The sequence below is a fragment of the Zophobas morio genome, unplaced genomic scaffold (assembly GCF_036711695.1).
Source record: "Zophobas morio isolate AGI-343-1 ecotype UQ-CSIRO unplaced genomic scaffold, CSIRO_AGI_Zmor_V1 ptg000005l, whole genome shotgun sequence".
Taxonomy (NCBI): Eukaryota; Metazoa; Arthropoda; class Insecta; order Coleoptera; family Tenebrionidae; genus Zophobas; species Zophobas morio.
Genome location: NW_026972110.1, coordinates 4,017,837 through 4,035,441, shown reverse-complemented (window position 1 = coordinate 4,035,441; position 17,605 = coordinate 4,017,837). Strand labels below are relative to the sequence as shown.

The 17,605-nt window shown below is 31.7% G+C and overlaps 1 protein-coding gene across 5 annotated transcripts in view; it reads right to left on the bottom strand.

Moving 5' to 3' along the window:
• The window catches only part of LOC135122012 (metabotropic glycine receptor), a 166,225-nt gene that overhangs the window by 12,539 nt on the left and 136,081 nt on the right, over positions 1-17,605 (bottom strand). For all 5 annotated transcript variants that reach the window (XM_064046265.1, XM_064046280.1, XM_064046271.1 and 2 more), the window contains exon 7: positions 7,445-7,693. In XM_064046265.1, the coding sequence (XP_063902335.1) occupies positions 7,445-7,693 (249 nt within the window). The remainder of the gene's footprint in view (positions 1-7,444; positions 7,694-17,605) is intronic.

Here is a 17,605-nt window from a genome sequence, read left to right as displayed (position 1 = left end):
TTCATCCCTTGTTAGACGGAAAATCCGTTATTATATCACTAAAGATTATGGACAACACATTGAACATCTGTAGACTGCAGTTTCGATCTTCTTAGATCTCATCAGTACAGCATATTTCAATGGTTGACTATATTAGAAAGTAGTTATCGTTATAAGTTTAGGCAAGCAAATAAACGTTAGTGAGATATAGAAGTTATCGAACTAAGGAAGTCGAAATTGCAGTCTACAGATGTTCAATGTGTTGTCTATAATCTTTAGAGAATAAATGGTTTCTTTAGATAAATTGTTTTAAAAGAAGTAGTCGTAAGTAATAGAACATGTTGTTTAGAATTATTGGAAAATAGTTAGTTATTTGTATTACAAGTAAAGGGAAATGGTTTTTTTCTTTACGAGTCGCGAGATTTCTAATCGAGGCGATGAGTAAAGAAGAAACACTTTCCTTTACGTGTAATACACAACGTTTTTTCGGACCCTCAAATAGAACTAAAATGTTTAAAGCGAAGTACAAAAATTTAAAAAACGAAAAATACGAAAAGCAAATCGCGTTTTGGATCTTCGTGGCATTAAAATTTAAAGGAAGTCAACAGAAATTTCAAAATTGTGCTATTGTGCTCGCGCTGTCGAAATTTTATGAAAATGGAAGGAGGAAATAATGAACGTGATCATGGAATATCAGCAGTAGCGCTTGAAGCTGTTGCAGCTTTATTATCATCAAAATCCCAAGAAAAATATGAGAAGATCTATAATATATTCGATTCTTGGAGGACCTTGAAGAAAGTGAGAAATATCGACAAAGAAGTTATGCTTGCTTTTTTCCACGAAAAGATTAGTTTTAATGTTCTATAAGTTTTCCTATGTTTATGCCTACAGGCTGAAAAGTTGAAATCTTCCACATTGTGGTCAACATACTCCATGTTAAAAAGCACGCTGAGAGCAAAAGAAAACATGGCGATCGATCACACAGCGGAAGGATATATAGAAGAAAGTGTAAATAACAAACTGAAAACTTCAAAAATGATTTTTTTTCAGAGATTTTGTCAACAGCTAGTAAATGCCAGGGTCCACCAAATACCATCATACTGTCCGCTGAATTACAATCTGTTCCTGCTTATAGTCATTCGTCACCTTCTGAATTTCATCAATCATCACTATCCTTTAATGGTTCAAAGTGTATCTACAAGTAAATATGGCTTTAAGGAACCAGTAGTTCTATGTCCTGTGATCTTGATAATTTGTTGTTCATCGAATCCAGCTTTAGTCAATCCAGAAACAGTTGGTATGATTTGTTACTTTTAAATTACTGTCAATTCCAACTTCTTTTGCAGATTCTTGCGTCCATCTACCAGTGGTATTTGATCCTACTGGACCATTTTTGAACCATCTAGATTATTCCCAAGCAGGATTTGATGTTACGAAAAGCTTGTCAGTTTTAATATTATCTGATTAATGCTCTAACAACTTTTTGTATAATCTAATGAGGCATATAGCCACATTTACCGTGTTTGGAGTTACCCATTTACTGTTTGATAATTTTTTGGAGCTACTTTGTGCTGTCTTATCAAATATAGAATTGTATTCTAACCTCCCTGTCTCTTTTCCATAACTGTCAATTTCTGACCTAAAGTATGATATTCGATATCGGGCTGCATCTCCGCCTTCCACAACCAACTCGTAAGAGCGGCAATGTGATATATTTTTTTTGTAGACCAGACGCCAGAGAATGTTCATCCTGTATTTGACACATTTTAAGTACTTCTGTTATATTCAGTATCGTTGCATGGGTTTTTACGCTTGTCCGGTCTTGCTTGAAGTTCTCTTCGTTTAGCATTTCTAGCAGCTCGTGCACTTTATGATAATGTATCCGTGAAGGGATCGATTTTTACATTAAATTGATTCCGTATTCAGATATGTATTTTTTTATTTTAAAACATTCAAAAAAACACTGTCTATTAAAAGAGTAACCCGAATTACACCTAACTGGATGTTCGAATTTTTTTTATATGTGGGCGAAATACATTTATTTATAAACTTTTGAATTACTATTGGCTTTTCTAAATTCTCTCATAATATCGAAATTTTGTTCATTCAAAGCTTACCCACCGTCTTTATGAATCGTTTTATTTTAGAATATTTTAACTTTTGTGTAAAGTGACACCATTCAGGCACATGTAAACTGCAGCGGAATTAATCCTTCTCAGCCTTTGTTGTAAATTGTTATAACGTATAACTTAGAGCGGATAAAATCAGGTACCAGCCCTAAGTAGGGTTCACTCGTTTACCTACAATGACTAGGGATTACTCGAGACTCATTTCTTCTTTGTCCTAGCAAATCTGTTCTTCTGCAAAATAGCGGCATTTACCAAACCAAAAAAAAAAAAATATATATATATATATATTTCCAGTAATGCCCAATCTTTCTTAGTAAAAATGTCTCGGAAACAGAATATTTATTGCTTGGACGATACCGACAAAGAATACTTTTAGAAAATTATTAATAGAAGATATAAAATTATTCTAGACGGTGTTAAAAGAAACTTTTGCAATATTAGTACTAACGTAATATTTTTAGAAAAAATGACGAATTTTTAAATGCAACGAGTACAGCATCTGGATACAGGTACTACCTGCATACAGCTGCAGTTTACACAGACATTTCTCGGACCCTGTGAAAGGTCCGTTGCAGTTTACTTGAGGGGATTAAAATAGTCCTTCCTTCCGCTACAAGTTACATTCGGCGCACCATTCATGCGAATTATTTGATTTAAAATTTCCCGGGAATATAATCCAAAATCACTTTACGACTTTAATACTATAGTGTCGTATTTTGATTGTTCTTTGATGATATAAGTAAGTTATTTAGACCGAATAGTCTTACAATTTTTGTTCTAAACGCTAGAATGATTGTCACAGTCTGTTTACAAATATAAGCATCTACAACCAGCAACATTGTGTAGGTGTTAAAAATAATAAATTTCTGTCCGAGAGAGTCTTTATAATCAATGAACAATATGTGTATTCCCAAATTTTGCTCATAACTATTACTTTGGATCTGCTATAAAGCCTTGGTACTCTCCTATTATATCCTTTGTGAACAAATTTAGTCTCTTCCTTATCAGTAGTGCAAGCACTTTATATATGTTACATCAATTAGGGCTATACCTCTGTAGTTTGCGTTTGTTCTTACTTCCCTTCTTGTAAACGGGGTAGTAGCGGCCCTTCTCCAGGAGCGAGGTATCATTTCCTACCTTCAAATATATTCTGTGGTGAACCAATGGAACAGCCTTCCTGGTACAATTGTCAATTCTCTCAGTGTTAACTGCTTCAAGAACAGATTCGACGCATTCAATTTATGAGTTTAGTATATCCAGTTATTTGTATTATTTAGGAGTGCAGCCTTTTTTCTTTTGTTATTGAAAATGTCTCTCAGTTACGTATATTTGGATGCATAGGTTATACCTCTATTCTTATTTTTGTATTAATAATAATAATAAAAATAATAATATAGTGCAAATTTTCTGATGTAGTAGTTCTCCCACTTCTTTCAAAAATTCAGCTATAATCACGTTTTCTTCCGGACTTTTTTTTTCTTCAAACCCTTTATAGTGCTCTTCTTCAGATGGTTCCTCTATAACATTTCCGTCATCGGCAATTATTTCTGTATTTCCATATTTTTCCCTTTTGAACCGTAGTCGTCTGTATCTTCTGCATTTCAAAGTTGTTCGAGTATTCGGTCCATCTATTTAATTTTCCTTCTATACTTCCTATTAATACGTCATCCTTATTTGTGCAGTATGCCGGTCGTTTTATGTGTGTTTCTGTGCTTCTTTTAACTTCGTGGTAAAAATTTCTAATCTCATTGGTTATGAAATGATTTTCTATATCTTGCATTTTTTTTCCAGTATTCTCGCTTTTTCTTTCTGCAAACTTGTTGAACTATTTTTCGCGCATAGTTGTACTCTTCACGATTCTCTTCAGTCTTCTCTCCAAGCCACCTTATTCTTGTTTTTTAACGTCATTACACATTGTTTATCGAACCAATCTTTATTTTTTCCTTTTCTTCATTTTTTCTTAAGTCATCTTCGTTGCCTAGATTATTGCAGCTTCAGTAGCTTCCCATTCGGTTTCAATGCTATCTTCTGGGTCCCTTTTTTTATTCACCGACAACTATCTTTCTAAGGCCTCTTTTTTTTCTTTCATCCTTCAAGCTTACCGTATTTAAGTGTTTTCTTGTACTTGCTTTTCCATCTGTAGCATCAGGTACATTTTGCCCTAATTTCATTATCACTAAGAGATGATCTAAGTTGATGTCTGCTCCTTTATAACTTTGGACATCTTTTACTACGAGTAGCTTGGCATGCTTATTCTCAATTAAAACACGATCTATCTGATTATGGCTTTTACCATCTGGGGAGATCCAGGTAGTTTTGTGAATTTCTTTGTGACTCACGATTTTCATTTGACTCTGTATAGTAAATCGTATCAGTTTTAAGCCTTTGCCATTACATAATATTTTATGTTTACTTTTCCCTCTTGTTTCACTTCTGTCGGCACATAGCAGTTAATTATACTGATTTTTCGATACTTTGCACATACATATATCCAACTTCTCACATTCCAAGTTGCAACTTTTATTTCTTTATCTCAAAGCTTACTAACACTTTTCTTTTGTATATTGCTATTTCTCCCTTCACTATCCGTTTTCGATGCTCAATTTCCTTCGCTTCGTCGAGCCAATCTTCAATTTTCTGTTATCAGTTTGCTTTACTTTTTTGCTTCTCGGATTTTTTAGCTTTCCTAGCTTTTTATCCCATCTCCACTCTCTCCCGTCTATCCCTAATTTATTATAACCAATCTTAACAGTTTTCCCTTTCTTTTTTTCCTACTTGTGCTGTCTGTCTAATTTGTTTTTGCTTGGCTCTTTAATTTTTTGTTAGATCTACATTTATGAAAATCTTTGATTCCATATTTCATAGTTTCGTCTTGTTTGCATAACTTTTATTTTTTCATTTTCATATTCTTGCTTGATAAAAGATGTTTTTTCACCTAGTCTTGTAGTCGATTTAACTTGGATCTCTATTGCTAAGTGCTCTCTGAAAAAATTTTGCATTCCTTCTTCTAATGTTTTGGGTTCGCTTGCATTCCTAATTGTTACATTATTTTTCTTGTTTTCCGTCGAATTTTGAATCTTTAGCAAATCTTCCTTTATTTTAAAGTTTTCGATTTTAATCATTTCATTTTCTTTCCATAATTCTGCATTCCCTTGGTTTTTTAACTTCTTCACTAAAACTTTGCTTTTCTTATTGGCTTTACTGCAGATTGTATGTCTTTCTGCTCCATCTGGATCTCTTACTTACATTGAATCTTCTCCGCCGTTCCCTCGACCGATCCTTCTGTTAGTGATCTAATATTTAATAATCTATAGCCATGAGGTTGTGGTTAATATAATATCATCAGTACTGTTAGGCGAAAATAATGCATTCATAGCCGTCTGTGGAATAAAACTTATTTCCGCCTATATTTAATCAGTCTTTACAGTCTAACATCAACGCTTTACAGGAGTGGTGTAATAAAAATCAGTTGTCTGTTAATAAGTGCGATGTTATGAAAATTTCAAGGAAGGTTGTGAATAAAAAGTACGACTACTCATTTGACACCTCGAAACATTAACATGCGTTGTTCAAAAAAGAATATGGGTGTAGCATTCGATCCGCTGCTACCACTTATACATATTACGTTACCAATATATTAATGCTCAATTTCACAATAGGTACGAAAAGCTTGTCTTTTACAAACATTAATAATAATTTTTAAAATGTTTTTCGCTTTTGTAAGAAGTAATCTAATATGTAATAAACATGTCTTTCATCAATATCCTTAACGTTTGAGGCGCAGTTTATTTCGAATTGGTAAAAAAATTAAGATGCCTATGTCCTGTTTGTATAAGGCGTCAAATTAGTTCAAGAGAGTATAGGTTTATTCTTTGCAAATTAATAATAATAATGTGTGTTTATTAAAGTTATGTGTAATGTCATAATAGTGTATATTGGAAATGCTATAAATCAATGTTTTTCAGTTATAGGAGTACGTTGTGTTCAAACGTTTTATTGCCCGAGTGTGCAAAGCAATTAGTATAAATTATAAATATAAATTTTGTTTGTCCATTTTAGATGCGGTTAAGCTACGTGGGTTACTACAATGTATTGTTGTTAGTATTAATTATTATATTACCACATATTCACATATAGGAAATGTGACCTATCCGCAATATATACCGGCAGTTCTGTATTACCAGAAGCATACAACGATACAGAAATAATTTTCCTAATGACTGTTTAGAAACCTGGTCGTTAATCGTTATACGAGTATATATTTCGAAATGAATTTAAAATCATTCAATAACATTTGCAGGAAAAGTACGATATATGACAAAGTACAAAGTGCTCACAGATTTTGTTGTTCTATGGTTAAACATTTGATTCCAATATGTACAGTATATTAGGTACTATCGTACAACATTTTTAGTTGCAGTCAAAGTGAGGAAAATTGTACTAATATTGTTTTCTTTACCTTTCCATTAGGCAGCAGATTATGAAAGATGTTGTTATACAGACAGAAAAAATTAGATATTTGTTAAAATACAAAAATATATTCTAATAATAGTTGAAATGAAAATAGTAGAAAAATATATAACTATAACTTTAATAACATAATAACAGAAATCCAAGAAATCGAAAAAACGTAATTGCAGAAAAAGTATGATGTAAATACAACTCATTTTTTCTGAAAGAAACTTTAGCATTTGGTTTCAGCTCATATCATAAACTTTTCTGTATGAACTCCACAAACAACTAAATGTTCGATTGCACGATGTTACCTGCACTTTAATCAAAAATTGACAGTGTGCTTGTTGATGGTATTTATACATTCGACAAGAGGTCCAATTCCGCATCTGCAAATTTAAAGGACAAATTTTGTTGTAAGTTACATCGTACTTCGAACAAAACAATCGAATATATTGACTCAATTCGACCTCGGTTTCGTTGATTGTATATTAGTTGTGACAGATGAACAGCTAACAGCTAGTACCTATTAGTGCTATGCTGCAACTACACAAACGTCAAATAAATCACATGCACTCTCGTTGACGTTTAATTAAATGTTGACGTCTTTAATATTTATAATATATTAACAAGTTTCCACTTGACTAGTTGTTTTAAAAGTAAAACTTTTCCACAAAACGTCTTACTTTGTATTGCGTATTTTAGCAAGGAATGTGAATCTTCAAAAAATAATAGTAAACAAGGCGTCGGATCAACTAACAATGAAGTTCGGCGAACAACTTTATGACATTTCCAGAAAACAAAACTTAAACGTTAAAAAACATTTAACATTTAATGACAACTACAAATAAATTATCAACAATAACTGTGAAACACTGTCTTACCTTAAATGCGTCTACCGGTATCCTGCAGGAGTATTCTTGGGCCAGTGACCTCACCTGCTTTTGTTGGTACCAGAATTTCGGAATGAATACCAACATTAAGGTCATACTTGTTGATAGTTGAGTTCTCAAACAATAAATGATTAAAACGAAGTCCGGATGAAGTCCGGGGAGCAACAGTATACGTGCGATATAAAAAAGGGTGCTTACTGCCAGTTCTATGCTGATTGCTGCGCACAGGAAACTTCGCTCCTGCCAAAAGAATAAAAAATACTTATATTATTTTTTGGGTGAATTCTATTATTATTAAAGTAATGACTGTGTCAAAAATATTTTGATCGCTTGTGGGCCGAGGAGACGCACCTACTGAATTTATGATTACGAAATTAAATTTCAAATATACTTGGAAACAACGACGCGATCTTAAACTAACCATGAGGTTATGATTTACCTAGCGAAAAATATTATCCTTACAGTTCAGAACATAATGTCTTAACAGAGCGTATAATAACGAATTTAATTGAGGTCCACGTGTAACTATTTTAAAGTAAGCACTACATTACATAACTTGCGTATTTTTTTGTGGCTAACAGGATTTTAGGATTTAATTTTTAAGTTTATGTATGTAATTAACTGATATATCCATTACATTACAAAAATATTTTCTTTAACTTTGAAATTTGGGAAATTTAGTATATATATGTATGTAATTGCTTCTACATAGAATCTATACAGCTTTCGTTGTTAAAATCACCGCTGCGAGTTTCGTTTTTGCATCTATAGATGATTAGGACATATGGAAGGTTTTGCATAATTGACATATTTTTTCGAATTTACTTTAATCTTAAGTAAGTGGTTAATAAAAGTAGAAACATATATGCATAGAAGTGTCAAGAGTCTAATTACATAACATTTTGCGTAGTCAGTACTTGTGGACAGAATTCCCTGAATAGCATAATATACAAATATTTTTAATAACTTCAGCTAACATAGTAATACGCTTTTAAAAAGAAAAAATATAGGGTACTAGAATTGCTTAGAATAATATCTATAATTTCATTATTTTGCACATACTTAGGTACATATATGTTTTTCAGGTGGAACTGTCTGTAATATGATCTATTAAAAAATTAACAACTTTCAACAATTAATAATCATTTTGTTACGGGGTGTTTTGTTAATTACCAGTTTATCTACACGACATGTTTGTCCATTTTTGAAGATATTTGTTAGAAAACAAAAGAATACAGAAAAACTTCCATTGCAGAACACAGCTAAAGTTCAGAAAAGCAGATTATTGATGACATTTAAAAGAATAAGGTTAAAACGGTTTATAATAGGGATAATTCACGATAATAGGTTAGCAAATAGAATCATCAAAATATTTTTCAGAATTTTAAAAAATTTAAGAAGTGAAAGTTATGAAGAATTCCACTGGAAAAGGTGAAAGTAGATTAACATTCGGTATTGCTAATAATATTTGAGAAGAATTCGCATCGAAAACCCGAAACGATAGCGAAAATTTGGCTTATAGAACAAAAACGTTCATTGAAGAGAACAGAAAATTCTAGAACATTTTTAGTTTTAAATGAACAGTTTAGATTGACAATATAAGAACAATATTTTTATCCAACGAACTTTTGTCCAAAGGATAATCAAAATGGTATAAGGTTATTTAGACAGAACTTCCCTTGCCCCTAAAGTGCAGTCTAACAAATCCAGCTTTTTCGAAAAATGATAAAATTTGATTTTGCAAAATTTTATCAATTTTATGACAAATACATAAGTTAAAAAAAATATAGATAATAAGATAATGCCAGTCACAGTGCAAGAAAAAAAGTAGCCCATGAGGAGAATGAAATGGCGACTTCCGGGTCCTTCGCGTTGTTAGTACGACGCGTGCGATTCGATCGTAAGAAATTGCTTAGGATTTCGCTTGGGAGTGTTTTCTTAAGAAAAATCACATAGTGTAAACAACTGGATTTTTGCTTAGGAATTATCATAAGAACTTTCTTAAGGAAATCCTAAGAAAAATCCCATAATGTAAACTGACCTTTACTTTAGAGCTCATGAAAGGTCGAGAAAACACGAAGTGACCATTTACGAATGGACGCTGTTATATGCAGTAAAGTATATATGTTACAGCTAATATCCGAAATCCGTTATTATGCATAATAACTAGACATTTTAGGAATTATGCGTAATAACTAAACTTGTCAGTTATTATGCGTAATAACTGAAATTTTCAGTTATTATGCATAATAACGGAAACGTTTAGGTAATATTGATAATAACTAACAGAGGAACAGGAATTATGCACAATATTTTCAAAAAAGCTACCCACCTTGCCTCCCTTTCCGCTACATATCACATGTACAGTTGATTTAAAAAAAACGGGACAAATTACAGTAACAGAAACTTCATATTCCCATTGCTTTTCATTGATCTATGAGAACCTGAATTGCTCATCTTGTCCCGTTTTTTGTGAAATCAGCTATTATGCATAATTCCTGTTCCTTTGTTAGTTATTATCAATATTACCTAAACGTTTCCGTTATTATGCATAATAACTGAAAATTTCAGTTATTACGCATAATAACTGAAAATTTCAGTTATTACGCATAATAACTGAAAATTTCAGTTATTACGCATAATAACTGACAAGTTTAGTTATTACGCATAATTCCTAAAATGTCTAGTTATTATGCATAATAACGGATTTCGGATATTAGCTGTAACATATATACAATAGCTCGACAAGCAGCGCGATAATTTGGAAGTGTAAATATTTTACCGATAATGTTTGCAATGAAGGATGTGATAGACAATTTAGAACAAACAAAAAACAAACAATAAGAACACTACATACTGCGGTATTTTTATGCTGAAGAATGAAGAAAAAGCAGAGGGTAAATAGTGTAGATCGGATGAGATGGAGCAAAAGAGTTGTATTTACATCAAAACAAAGCTCAGCTCTGAATTAGTCTCAAAACAAAATCATCAAAATTTCAGTCAGTCACAGTTTTGTCTTGGTAGAAAAATTATTGAATTTTTTATTTTAATCTTGTGGTAACAGTTAACTTGAAATTTTCTAAACTAAAACATGTGGTGAATGTCAGTATTAAATGTTATATTTTCTCAAAAGAAATAATAGCCTAATGAGTTGATTTTGTTCTTTGTGGCAGAAGTAATAAACAAAAAAATATATGAAAAAGATACAAAAACATAAATTTATTCTGTTCTTTCTGTTTATTTAAATGATTGGTTCGAAGCAAAACTGAAAATAAAATCTCTCAATTTAATCACTTTTAACATATTATCCTAAAAAATTGAGGACATGCAAACAGATGCTACTGTTATTACTTATTAGTCTGTAGCACTAATGGCCTTTGGTTCGACCTGAGAAAGTTTGTAAAAAGTGTTTTCAACAAAAATAAATATTTTCAAACAACACTATCGATTAGATAATTATGAAAATTTGGGACGGATTGTTGACAAAAAAAGCAAAATATGTTTACTATTCTTGTATAATATTATATAATTGTAACATGATTTTCTTCTGCTTGCTGTAAAATTTTAAATAAAATCGTTTTCGTTTCTAACGATCAATTAATGTAATTGTAAAATTTCTTTTTCATTAGTTCTTGGTATTTTGCAACTTTCGTAGTAGTTTGGAAGTCTTCGAATATATTTTTGAAAGTATTTATTCATTCATTGAAATATGATTAAATTAACTAATTCCTCACGCTGGTTACTAGGTAAGTTTACCTAACAGTATATTCTTACCTACTGTAAACACCATCCCCTTAGACATTTAGATGTCTATCCTCGTTAATATAACCTATCAATATTAATTTTAGGTGTAAATTTGAATAGTAGGCACTCTAAAAACACATGTGGTTAATTATTATCATGTTTGATGAAGTTATCGACCATCTGGTGAATTGTAATTATGCCGAACGATTAGTTTGCTAATTTCAATGAGCACTGATGAAATGTTGGATATGGAAATCTGTGTTTATGAACTCATTGACCCATATGATATCACATTTTCATTCCGTAGGAAACAACTGTTCTGGGGTGATTGTCACAAATAAATTCACGGGAGATGTGTATGGTGTGGTACAGAATTTTTCTTGTGTGAAGACATTTATTGAATAACCGGAAGTAATGAAGTGATGTAGACGGATGGTCGAGACGAGAAGGTGATGAATGCCGTGAGGAAGCGTAGTCGACAAGCTATTGTTCTGTGATGAATTGGCTTTATAGCGGTTGTACTGCTCATTATCAACCCACTATGTCAGCACCCCGCGATCCTAAATGTTGGTATTTGTCAACCCTACTTTGCTAAAATTCTATCGTTAATTAATAATGCGCACCACATAACTTAAACATGAAGTTCAGATAACAACTATAGTGATAAATATATGAGCAACTTTCGTGGAGGACTATGTTTTTCTTTAAAAAAGAGAGTTTTTTGGTTGCTCGCTAACGCAACGCGGTTAATTTAGTAAACCTACTATTGCCACTCCGTCACTCCTTGAAAACCAGTTTTAATAGTGAAATATACAGTTAACCGCATGATCCTAAAATTTGAAAGGATATCAAGTTTCAATTCATTTTTCTTTAACAATATAAATACAAGTACAAAAGCAGTAGTGTGCTATATCCTTTTGGTTTTTTATTTTCTATTATCAAAATTGTTTTTCGTTTTTTTTTTAATTTAGAAGAGTCAAGATAAATTAAGATTTATTTCTTCAATCCCACGTCCCTTTTGTTAGCGAATATATTGGCAGCTATCAATTTACAGATATATAAAGTTGTTTATGCCCTTATAGTACATACATACAGACCTCTGGGCTTCGGTTCTAACCCTAACCGTCTTACTTCGTTTATACATTTTGTAAACAGCCCTGCCTGGCCTTTGGACACGCAGTGTTGTGTTGTAACCTGGTGTTAGCTTTATGATTATCTTTTTTACTTGTCGGTTTTGGGTAATAGAATCGGAAAGTTCTGAAACTAAGCAAAAAAAACTTTTTATATAAACAGGTATTACAATTTTTCTACACTTTTATGTTTTAGTAAGAAGTGTCAATACATATACAATGCGCCCGTAAAATTACTCTTTGCCCTTGTAATTTTGGAACCACTGGAGGCACAGCACTAAAATTTAAAATTTGTAAATAGAAAGTCAAATGATGCAGATCGTTATCATAGTGACACGCTTTGAGCTTGAAATGTCAAAATTATTACATATAGGTAAAAAGTGTTCAATGTCATAGTGGGTCGAGTGATCCCTCTTTCGAGAGCTTATTTCATCGACGCTTAAAAACATTTTAATCGAATACTAAAAAAAAAGAAAATATCAGCCCCTTGGATCTCTTGATAGCAGTAAAACCTGTTTGCTTTAGTTTAACTAAAAGTGTTTAAGAAACTAAAAGATAACAAGGCCGTCTAATTAAAATACCGATTTTTTAAGAACCAATGAAAATTACTTATTTATATGTTTTTATACACCGATAGATTCTTTTTAAATTTTGGTATCATATATAGGATGAAATAAGCTCTCTCTTGATGTATATAATAGTACCTGAATTCTCCAAGGGTAATGATAATAATGAAAGAACAAACTGTAATTGAATTGAATGAAAAATTGTATGTTGATGTTATACTTGAAACTGCATGGTATTGACATCAAATGTATTTATTTATTTATTTTTTGCTCATGCAGCTTATACAAACAAATTTGTCCATAGTTGTATATCAATACAGATATGACAAATATTTGTAACATTATTGACTCGATTAAAACAGTTTAGGTTTTGAATATTTCATTCTGATAATATGAGATTAAAACTATATATTTTGGCAACAATAGTCACCACAAAGTGTTCTTTTGACGAGTAGCAGGGAGCAAAGAGCATCCAAATATAATACCAATAATGGCGTAGTACATTAAATTCATTTAAATTCACATCAGTCAGTTTAAATGAATATGTACAAATGACCAAATGTTATATTAAATTTTATACAAAAAAAAAAAAAACTAAACAGACATCTTCACACCGTTGATAAAATACTAGATTCAAGAACCTGAATAGCCAGCTTTTTTTTTAAGAACTTGAAAAATTCCGCAAAATTATTCGCATCTAAATGATCTTGATTTCTTTTTAGAAGTATAACAAACAATCTTATGTTAATTGTACCAAAAATGTAGACATTATTAAAAATTCCAGAATATATCTCATATATTTTACTGATCTTCTTATTCCCTTTTCTGAAGATTTCTTTGAAAATTTTAAAACCGATTAAGCAAGTAGTTTTGTGATATATTCCACCAAATGTTTCATATGATTATGTTTTTTGCGACATTTTTAAATACAAACGTTAAAATAATGGTCAATATTAAATCACAATTAAAATGATATTAAAGAATACATAGGTAATCAAAAGATTTACTAAATAACTTCTTAGAATGATTTAATAAATTTTTTAGAAAATAAATTTTTTAAATTTCACACAGTTTAACATTGATCACAGACGTACTGTTTTGTTAAAATTTTAGAAAATTTGTTTAACTCTTTTAAGAATTTTGGTCAAATTAATTGTACATTTCTTGAAATATACAAAAAAATCAGAAGCCGTACCAATATTCTACATCTCGTATATCATAAATATGTTGATATGATATTTACAAAAAGAAACTCTGCTCTCATAGGAACAAAATAATCGAATCATAATATAAAAATAAATTTCAATCAATTTCCTGCGGGGAACATTAAATCTCGACTAAGTTACTTAACAGCTAACGCGTGTTATCAAAATTTCTGAAAAGCTCATTAAAAGTTCGAAGACAAATTTAAAATTTCATTATGTATTTTTTATTTTGTTTGTAAATAACAACCTGTAGTAGGTATGGATTACTACATAGACTATTAAACCACAGATAAAGTAATATATTACTTTAAAAATCCAAAGCGAAAATAGATGACAAGACGAAAATCTGAGATTAGCAAGCATTACCGTATTGTATAAGCTGTGAAACGCCGAAGGACCATGAAATTATGCAATTATTAAAATAATCAGTCTTATTGCAATGCTTACATAGCTTGCACTGAGAAAGTTGAAATTAAGAAAGTTACTCAAATATGTACAGGCAATTTTTTTTCGGGACACACTTCCTAATGAAAATGTATTTAATTCTTTTTCAGATGACGTTAAACAATGTTGGTGTATAAATTTATTAATTTCGGGAAGTAGGTAGCTTTTAATTTTTTTTTTTTTTTGTACAAAAAGGAAAAAATCATTCATTTTTTATAAATTATCACTTTTTATGGAAAGAGAAGTTTTACGAGAACAAATAGCGATTTCAATTTTTCCAGAAAAAAAAAAACACAGTAATTATGTGTTAATAGGGCGATCAACTCCGGTCCAAGGTCATGTTTCCTGATTCTGCTATAAGGTGATATGGCCATCATAAAATTATCCCATCGTGTCGAAGTTAAGTTGTTTACAATAGAAAAGGTTTTGGGGTAGTAAATAACGTGTCCACTGCAGCTCGACCGTCTGTTGTCGTTTCGTTCTGGGGCAGCTCTCACTAAATATCTAAATCCACCACTCCCTTAATCAGCTACTACCTACAGCCGCAGAGGGTTCCGAAATAAAATAACCAGTCGCTTTTAAAGCCGACCCTGTTAAATGTAAGCAAGAAATGTTTAGAAGACGATTTATTGCCAACCGGTAAGCTTATTGCGAACCACACAAAGGAGGTAATTATTTGCAGTCAACTACTTTTATGATGATCATATAACCTTATAGCTTTTGGGCTGCTTTACCTCGAGTACCTTAATCCCTTGCTTTAATTCCGGTCGAAATTGATAAGAGCACCCATTGCAAATAAATTTTGGTTGTCCATTTTTAAATTCGATTTTTTAAAATTATTGCAAATAGATATAAACATAAACTAAATAAGTCAGAAAGTAGACGTGTAATAAGTAGAGACGTCAGGCAACCATAGAATTTTATATCGCAAAAAATTTTGCAATATTATAAAAACCGCATTTCTAGACACAATTTTGAAAAAGGTGTCTCATATAAATGTAGCACTATTATGCTATAATTTATAACAAATTTTGTAATTCCATGAATGATTATATTGTTCAAATAATCAATTATTAAATTCATTGGTAGATATATTCGGATGTTTTTAGCCTTCTTATGCAAAATGAACTGAATGTGTTCCTACACTAAATCAGCATAATTAGAGTCAGGTAAATACAGGTAACGAGTAAATATTTGACGAACGGGATAATGCCAGCCCAAGGAGCCAAGATGACCACGGGGGTATACACAAGTTGGCTCCCGCGGCCAGTTTTTGACCCGTCGCCGAAAAATGGATTTTTTAGGTAAACTGGCTCCGACGGTCTAGGTACGGTAGATTTTATGATGTCGAAGATTAAACTACCTCTGGCGGTGAGGGGATCAACTGTAGGTATTTTCTTTCCTGCTGTCAGGGGTGTGATGTTTGTCTAAATTACAAGAAGATCATATGTTTAAGAAAGCAAAACGTATCTGCAGATGCATAAAATTTCTGTTCCTAGAAATTGGTGTCCGTAAGGTACTACTTACAAAGGGGTAAAATCTCTAAATTGCTTACTTTAACAAATAAAGATCTTTCTTTTTTATTAACTTACTTTGTACAATATCTTTGGTTATATATTAATATTAAATGATGGAGTTTTGAATTAAAAAGAATTTTTAGAAAATAGCAAATGAAATAACATCGTCATTGCTGTCTTTTCATGGTAGCGATTAGGCAACCAACAATATATCTTCGAAAAATACTATGAACAGATTTTGCAGTGTCAACAGGTAATCTGCGTATTACAGCAATGCGTATCAAAGACCACCCTTTTGGTTTTACAACTCTCTTTCTTCGCCGTCCAGTGTCTAGTTTGCGCTTTACTACGGATCGAAAATAAAGTGTCGGGGTAATGAACACCCGACCTGGACCGGAGTTGAGGGTTCTGTTAAAAAGATAGATTTGAAATTAAATATGTTTTAACTTTTAAAAAATAACTAAGAAAATACATGTTTCATGGAGATAATTTTCGTATACATATTATTATTTATTTATTAACCCAAAAATCAGCATTACTCTACTTTATTTGACCATGTTTGGAAGTCAAAATGAGTATGAACTTCTCTCTGAATGAGAAACTAATTTTCTGCACATTGTCAACAAAATCTGTACGATCAATTGAAATAATCCTTGAAAGCAGCAAGCAAAATTTAGAGAAGCAAATTATTAAAAAATCTGAAATGAATGTTGTAGCTGGACAAAGCAGAAAACTAAAATGTAGTATATTGCCTTTAGCTATTTCTTAAAATACGAATCTTGGTTTTTGACAAAAATTTGCGGAAGTATGCAATTTGGTGGTTCACAGATAAAAGACAAATTTCCGGCATATCGGTTTCTTCGAATTTTATTATTCGGAGTTGTTTGTCTTTCCAGGAATAGTTTTTAATTAATCTTTACCCGTGGTATCCGTTTCTTTTTAGAAGAAATTTATTGGCCGGCAAAACAAGTGCGGATTCGTTTGTTATTTTATTTGTCTTAACAGAGAACACTTCAATTAATTTTGCGTTAATACTACTATTCACCTACAATAATTATTTTGCTTCTTATATGTCGTTATTCTGTTGCAGGATTCAATTCAATGTGCATTGATAACGGTGATGTTGAGCACTGGGTTGTAGACATCCTACCAGGGGCGGCTTGTCCTATGAGGCAGGTGAGGCAGTGCCTCACCAATGAATTTTACGCCTTATTAGGATTTTTATTATTTTATACGGACACATTTCGGCCAATAATTTGTGTCTTTTTTCTAAAATTTTAAAAATAAATATAGAAAATTATATTCTTATTTTTATCTCGGTAGGTACTCGTTGCTCCCTTAATTAAACAGCGCGCTTAAACACTCGGCACAACATGTATTTTGTGACGCGAATGAGGCCGACTCGAAGCTTGCCTCTACAGCATATATAGAAATCATGTCGTTAATAGGCAAGCAACCTGCAATACACTTATAAGCGGTATGAGTTGAAAAAAGACAAAATTGAGGCTAGCCTCATTTCCGTGCTTGCAAAAGAGATGGACAACTA